General features: G+C 33.4%; 1 protein-coding gene across 1 annotated transcript; it reads left to right on the top strand.

Moving 5' to 3' along the window:
* The first annotated feature begins 709 nt into the window (after nt 1–709).
* On the top strand, nt 710–4222 carry LOC139867556 (protein NEGATIVE GRAVITROPIC RESPONSE OF ROOTS-like). Its single transcript, XM_071855924.1, has 5 exons — nt 710–945; nt 1069–1144; nt 1625–2151; nt 2259–2445; nt 3896–4222. Exons 1-5 carry the CDS (start codon nt 940–942, stop codon nt 3913–3915), a joined length of 816 nt encoding a protein of 271 aa, XP_071712025.1. The 5' UTR covers nt 710–939; the 3' UTR covers nt 3916–4222.
* Nucleotides 4223–8097: the final 3875 nt, after the last annotated feature.

The following is an 8097-nucleotide window of genomic DNA, read 5'->3' as shown; positions in this document are numbered from 1 at the left end:
TTCATTGTATAACTATTTTACATAACAGTTTTTGGACCTTTTTATCATTCATTCTGCATTCATCAACAAACAGAAAACATACACATACTCTCTAACAATTTGATCAGTGATTTCGTTGCTAAAAACACTGATTGCGTTCTTGTCTTATCCCTGTAAAGATTTCGTGCAACCAAGACAATCGTAAAGTCAAAATACTTTATAGAGAAAGTAAACACACGATTCAAGAACGAATCTAGACAGTCAATTGATACTCATTTTCTAACATATCAAGTAGTATAATATTGTGATGTTTAAATGTGAAAGATCGAGCGTATGGGCTAAATTGGCTTCATAATTGACTAATATTGTTTACTACTCGGCAAATAATTACTGTAATTAATAATTAATAAGATTAATGTAATAAGCACATAACTCGATGTCGGTTTAAGAGAGAAGAGTGTAGGAAGATGGATCCAATGGGGTGAAATAGTACGTGTTACGTGTATAGCTTCAACCTCTGCACTAGACATTGTTGGGCATGTATTATTACAAGGAAACATAAATCTATTATTATATTAACACCATTCAATTCCTTCTTTATGCATGGGATACTCCAATTAGAACCTCTCTTCTTTCAAAGCATCAAATCAAATTAATTATTATATAAAGAATTAATTAAATTAATACAAGTTGATGTTACATAGAACGGAATGATTTGATGATGCATTTAACAATTTAAACTAGCGACTGCGAGTTGTCAAATTGCGGGCAGTTATTTTTCGATACTATTTGTACCAATCAGCTACAGCAAGAATTTAATCTTATAGCGCAACAGTCACTAAACTACTTTATGATAATATAAATATCATGCATGTATTTCATTTTTTGGTGATTGTTGTGTTCATCTAATTTCTTTCTTTATAATTGTTGCTCTAGCTAGCTCTTCATATTGGTATCAAAATGAAGGTAATTAATTTATGGTGTATGTTTTCTTGAAGCTTTTGGTATATATATGTATTTTTGTATTATTATTTTTACCATATATGGTGTTTTATAAAGTTTAATTCTCTTGATGTTGTTTGGTTACAGTTCTTCAACTGGATGCAAAATAAGCTCAACAGTGGACATGGCAACAAAACCTTTAATACAAACACATCCGCTTGTGGTATGTTATAATTTTCTTATTTAATTAGTCCAGAATTATATTTACGTACATATTTTTTTCTTTTTTCCTATTGAAATCAGCATCTTTTTTTGCATGCATGAATATTACTCCAACAAGTTTTATATTTACTCACTAAAATGATGTAAACTGTAGTTGGTAAAGTTAATATATGATCTATATAAATATGATCAGTTGGGAATTCATATCTTCATCCCATGGGTGCATCTATGAACTAAATGAGTCAACTTTCATTTGGATTTTAAAGATTACAAGTTTATTGATGCTTGTCAAAGACACATTTTTGAAAGGACAAAATCGAGTGTGTTTCAATGTTCGTTCATGTTCTAATTTGTTTACATTTTTCATTAAATATACTGTACCTTTGATCGTTACTAAGTGTTTATTGTACTTAAGATACAAGAGTCATTAATCTTTACTAGTGTTATAATACGACCAACAATGATATAATACTGCGCGTAGATCACAAGAAGCAAGAACCTAAGAAAGAAGAGTTCAACGATTGGCCGCAAGGGTTGCTGACGATAGGAACGTTCGGAAACAATGATCAAATTCCACGAGCAGAAAACGATGAAAATCAAGAAACTGATGATAACATGATTAATACAGCATCATCATCTCCGGATTTATCTGAATTCACGCCTGAAGAAATTGGAAAACTACAAAAGGAGTTGACAAAACTCTTATCAAAGAAACCTGCCGTTGCAGCTGATCTCCCACTGGATAGATTTCTTAATTGTCCATCAAACTTAGAGGTTGATCGTAGACTTTCGACGACAGTTATTACCAATCCAGATGATAAAGAGGAGATTGATCGTACGGTTAAAGTAATCCTTGGCAGGTGCAAAGATATATGCACAGAAAATGGTAAAAAAGCAATTGGTAAAAGATCATTTTCTTTGCTGTTGAAGAAAATGTTTGTATGCAGTAGCGGTTTGCCGCCAATGCCTAGCGTGCAAGATCGACTTCCTGAATCAAGAATGGAGAGGGTAAACTTTATTAACCTTTCTAAAAATTTGTTATCTGTTGCTTTTATTTAGTGTATGTCATTTTTTGCAGTTACTAATTATTACTGGTTTATACAAAATATATTTAGTTATTAAGGGCCATGCTCAAGAATAAAATCAACCCCAATTCTTCTAGAGCGGTATCTGGAAGGAAATTAATCGAAACCCGAAAATCACCTAAATCACCTAAGAAGGGTAAAGGAAAGGCAGCTACAGATCGGGACAATGATGAAGATGCGAATGACGGGTCTACATGGGTCAAAACCGATTCTGAATGTAAGTTGAATACTCAAATCTTTCTGAACCACTTGGTCCGTATGTACTATATACAATACATAATTACCATTGCACGCTTGCCTCAATGGTATCCCCACAACTTGTGTGTAGGGCTTGGGTTTAGTTCATAGTTTCGAGCCTCAGTTGTGCTCATTCTATTAATCAATATGCATGAAGTATGGAGCTCCAGATTGACCCCCAAGGGTTTTCTCCCGGATCCATTCAGGATTCAAACCCGGTCCGTCTGCCACTCGGGATGGTTTAAGGATTGGGTTTCTGCAATGCGATTCGGATTTCCTCCTGAAAGCGAGTGCGTGCTTGGCATATGATCGCGAAGATGGTTAAGTCCATCTGAGTGATGCCGACAACTTGCCTTAAAAAAAAAATACAATACATAATTTGATCACGCAATTGCAAAGGGCCAGAGGCCGATTTAATTTAAGAGAATACTTAGAAACCCTCAAAGTGTATGACTTGGAGTAGAATGGAAAAACTAGACGTAGGTAGGAGTAGTGGCGGAACTTGTACGAGGCCAATAATATATGATGTATAAATTGTTATATTGTTAATTGTTATACATTTACATATAAACGTAGTTAAACTACACCTCAAGTATTGCAAACACATTTAAATTTGAAGGTAATGCAATTATACACTAACATTTCAACAATATTCCCCTTATATACTAAATGGCACCTGAAAACGGTGTCGTACCCTATATTATTACCTTAATTAGTGACCGACAGAAAGTATTTTGTTATCGTGCTATGTGTGAAGCGATGAGCAAATAAAGCATACCAAGCTTATTATAGTTTTCAATTGATTTTATACAATTAAATCCAAAACTTAAAATAGTACTCCGTAGTATTTTAATAATTAATACAACTAAAATAAAAGAGGAAGAAGAAAAGTAAAAAAGAAAAGTCCTATGCATATAATCAAAGTAAATAAAAAACATAAAAAAACAAACTAAACAAGTGGATGTCCTATTCATATTACCACCCAACGGTGCCCTCGAGGGCACACTTTAGAGTGGTTCTAGTACGAGATCGATGAAAGTGGTCTTTTATATATATAATTAATTTATTTAATATGCTATAATTTTTATACTTTTGTGTTTTATCTTGTTAAAGTATGAGTATCTATTTTGTTATTGTTCTTATTATCGTTTTTTTTATTATTATATTATTAAAATTATAATTAAAATTAAGATATTACAAAAATTATTCTTTTTCATTCTAGTTGGAGGTCCTTTCAAAAATAGTGTTGTTACTTTTGATTAAAAAATGACTTGATTTGTGTCACGTAGAAGAACGAGTTCCACACTAAAGTTAAAAGAATAGTCTACATCATAACTTTGATACTTCCCACGTGATAAAATATTGTTAAGTATATGTTTTACCAAATTCAAATCAGTACTCATAAATTTACTTAATCATTTGAATTACAGATATTGTGTTAGAGATATGAACATGAGTTGATTAATGGGTTCTACTCTGCTGGCCAGAAATGGATCACATATGTATTATCAAGCCATTTGTATATCTAAATCACATTGGCAAATAAGAGGAAGGTAGTATTGAACTGATGAATAGACCATTGCCCACTTGTTGAGAAGAGATCTCAGAAGCAAAGGAATCAATTAATCGATATTTTCATCTAAATCAAGGGGGACATGTACTTGATGCCTTGTTTTCCTATTAATTTTCTTTTTTTTCACTTTTTATTATGCTTGAAAGTGTTTATGAGTTGGACATTGTAATTTGTTGAGGAATAAGTGGATTAATTATGTACTTTGGTTAGATATTGATATTATCCATATGTTGATATTATCCCATAATATGGTACTGTTCCTTGTTTCCATGTTTTAATCTATTTATTATGATACAAGTGGTTTGCAATAGTCTCTTCCATTTTAATTATTTTAAGCATGTATAAATGTATACTAGTAGATGATGTTTAGATTCACTTGTAATTACATTTACATTTTTATTATTGTTAAAAAGGTTGATTGAAATTGATATAGGGGAGTAACTTGTTACTAGTACTACCATTTAACCCCAAGTGTTTTGAAGCTGAACAATAAGTTGCTAGAATACTAAAAGCTGATTTTTTTTTTTTATAAACTATGAAAAGATAAAAGGTTAAAGGTAGAAGGTTCCCCTGTTCGGACTATCCGGGAGGGCGCTTATTTCGACTCCATACTTTGTTATACGCAACCCAACATGATTACTCTTTGCATGTTTCCAACCCACCACCACTAAATATTCGTACTATCCAATATTCAAACATGAGACCTCTTGCAAAGAACTCAAGGCCCCAACTACTGAGAGTCTGTATTTTATTGGAGTTCGAGAAGTAAGAGCAGACTAAGCTAAGGAAGAAAAAGAGCATTAGGTTGCACTACTTCCTCGTCATCACCCTCCCATAACATGTCGAATTGTCGAGGTTAAACGAAGAACCCCGAGCCCCCCACTTCCACCCCATGCGGATCCAGACCCGCTCACCTGTAGAAAAAGCCGTATTTTTTATGGTTATTTTTTAAGAACTATAGAAATAGTCATATCCATCTCCCTGATTTTTTTTTTCTTTTTCGAAAAGCAAACAGTATCATTAAAAGAACCCAAAAGGGCGGGCTCTGTTGGAAATTTAGTGTAATTGAGGGATTTAATCTACACTTGTAAACGGGTTAGGAGGTACGGAGTGTACACCCATTAAGTGATAGATTGCCCGGACCCGAAAGTGGTTTTCCATTATCACAAATTTGAGTGATTACGGAAGTATTATTCCTGCACTAGGTGAAACATCTCCATCGTGGAAATAAAACAAACAACTTTATGTAAAGGATTTGTTTTAGATTTGAAAACGATTTCCTAGATTTGGTTGTTGGAAATAAAACAAACAACTTTATGTAAAGGATTTGTTTTAGATTTGAAAACGATTTTCTTGATTTGGTTGTTGAAAATAAAACAAACAACTTTATGTAAAGGATTTGTTTAGATTTGAAAATGATTTCCTTGATTTGGTTGTTGGAAATAAAACAAACAACTTTATGTAAAGGATTTGTTTTAGATTTGAAAACGAAATTAGTTAGTGAAACATCTCCATCGTGAAATAATACTTATTTTTGGGTGCCTATAAATAAGGACTATCATTTATGAGAATAAGATATACGAAAAACACCTTAATACTCTTATCAAAAGAGTTCTTGTTTACTGCCAATAACAATAACTAATCTCTGTCTTATCCCAAAGTGATATTCGTGTAACCCAGGCAATAAGGGTCGAATAATTACTTTCGGAAAGTGATACCACGATTCAGTGATTTATCCGGCTATCGATTATTTTACCCTACACGAAATTTCAATAAAACCTCCAACAATCGAAAGTAATTATTCGTTATAATCGATGGCGGCTACGATGAAACACATGACGGCGAATTTCTCCAAACTTGATAAGTTTGAGGGAATTGATTTTAGGAGATGGCAAAAGAAGATGCACTTCTTTCTGAGCAGCATGAGTGTGGTGTACGTACTCAGCACACCAATTCCTGAAGATCATGGTGATGATGCCACTATTGAACAAATTCGGAAAAGGTGCAAGTGGGAGAATGATGACTACATCGCTAGAGGTTTAATCCTCAATGGTATGGCTGATTCCCTTTTTGATATTTACCTAAATGTTGAATCTTCTAAAGAACTATGGGACTGTTTAGAAACCAAGTATATGTCTGAGGATGCTTCTAGTAAAAAGTTCCTTGTGAGTAATTTTAATAATTACAAGATGGTCGATTCTAGACCGGTCTTGGAACAATACAATGAGCTCATTCGTATACTTGGTCAATTCACACAACATAAGATGAACATGGATGAGTCTATTCAAGTCTCAAGCATAATTGATAAACTACCTCCATCTTGGAAAGAATTTAAACTTTCTTTGAAACATAAGAAGGAGGAGTTAACTCTTGTTGAGTTGGGTAGTCATCCGCGTATTGAGGAATCCCTCAGGTTGCAGGATAATGACAAGCCAAAGAGCAACGAAGTTGCTGGTACGTCTGTTGTCAATATGGTGGAACATAAAAAGTTCACTAGTAATAATGACAAAAAGGGCAAACGTAAACATCAAGGTTATAACAAGGCTAATCCGAACAAGAAGTCTAAATTGACTTGTTGGAAGTGTGGTGAAACTGGACACATGAAAAAGGATTGCAAGGTTATTTTTGGTAATAATAATGCCAAAGGATCTAGCACAAGCGGTTCGGGAAATGGTTTAAACAACCACAACTCGAAAGGTCAGAATATATTTAATAATTCAAATGAGAATTATTATGTTTCATATATATCCGAGGCTTATTTTGTGCAGGATGATGATGTCGCGTGGTGGGTTGACTCGGGAGCCACCACCCATGTATGCAAGGATAGATTTTGGTTCAAGACTTACGAGTCTGTGACTGATGGATCAATTCTTCATATGGGAAATGAGTCAACAGCCTCTGTTCATGGACGTGGAAGTGTGGATTTGTGTTTTAGTTCTGGAAAAACTATTTGTTTGTTTGATGTTTTGCATGTACCACAAATAAGAAAAAATTTGGTTTCCAGTAGTGTGTTAAATTGTTGTGGTTATAAACAAGTGATTGAATCTGATAAGTTTGTTTTGTCAAAACATGGTATGTTTGTTGGTTTTGGTTATTTATGCAATAGAATGTTTAGACTTAATATTAATCACTTGAATGTTAATTTTGCTTTTATATCTACTTCTAGCATAAATAATTCTACACTTTGGCATGCTAGACTAGGACATATACACTTTAAAAGAATGCAAGATATGTCTAAAGATGGATTAATACCGGCTTTTGACATGAACAATGAAAAGTGTAAAACGTGTATGTTAACAAAGATCACTAAGAAACCATTTCAAAATATACATCGTGATACTGAAATTTTGGAATTAATACATAGTGATTTATGTGATTTGCATGCTACTCCTACTTTAGGGAACAAGAAATATTTTGTAACTTTTATTGATGATGCTTCTAGATTTTGCTATGTTTATTTGTTACATACTAAGGATGAAGCATTAGATAAATTTAAAATATTTAAAACTGAAGTAGAATTACAACAAAAGGCTTTGATTAAAAGACTTAGAACAGATAGGGGAGGTGAATACATTGACCAATCGTATTTCCAATCCGTTGGTATTATCCATGAGACCACAGCTCCTTATACTCCACAACAAAATGGTATATCTGAAAGGAAGAATAGGGTCCTTAAGGAAATGGTTAATTCCATGTTATCCTATTCGGGTTTAAGTGAAGGATTTTGGGGGGAAGCTATATTAACAGCTTGTTATTTGCTTAATAGAGTTCCTAACAAAAGAAACAAGATTACACCTTATGAACTTTGGAATAAAAGGAAACCTAACTTGAATTATCTTCGGGTATGGGGCTGTAGGGCGGTTGTAAGACTACCTGATCCCAAGAAGAAAAGTTTAGGTGAAAGAGGTATAGATTGCATATTTGTTGGATATGTTGAACATTCCAAGGCATATAGGTTCTATGTAATAGAGCCTAATGAGTTTGTCTCAATCAATTCTGTGATTGATTCAAGGAATGCAATCTTTGATGAAAATCGATTTTCATCTATACCTAGACCAA

This window comes from Rutidosis leptorrhynchoides, chromosome 9, assembly GCF_046630445.1.
Source record: "Rutidosis leptorrhynchoides isolate AG116_Rl617_1_P2 chromosome 9, CSIRO_AGI_Rlap_v1, whole genome shotgun sequence".
NCBI lineage: Eukaryota > Viridiplantae > Streptophyta > Magnoliopsida > Asterales > Asteraceae > Rutidosis > Rutidosis leptorrhynchoides.
This window is presented reverse-complemented; position numbering and strand designations above follow the sequence as displayed.

Excerpts from the sequence above, each read along its gene's own strand:
- LOC139867556 (XM_071855924.1), top strand. Across the intron at positions 2,152-2,258 it reads CTGAATCAAGAATGGAGAGG|TTATTAAGGGCCATGCTCAA; the intron begins GTAAACTTTATT and ends AAATATATTTAG. Across the intron at positions 2,446-3,895 it reads GGTCAAAACCGATTCTGAAT|ATATTGTGTTAGAGATATGA; the intron begins GTAAGTTGAATA and ends TTTGAATTACAG.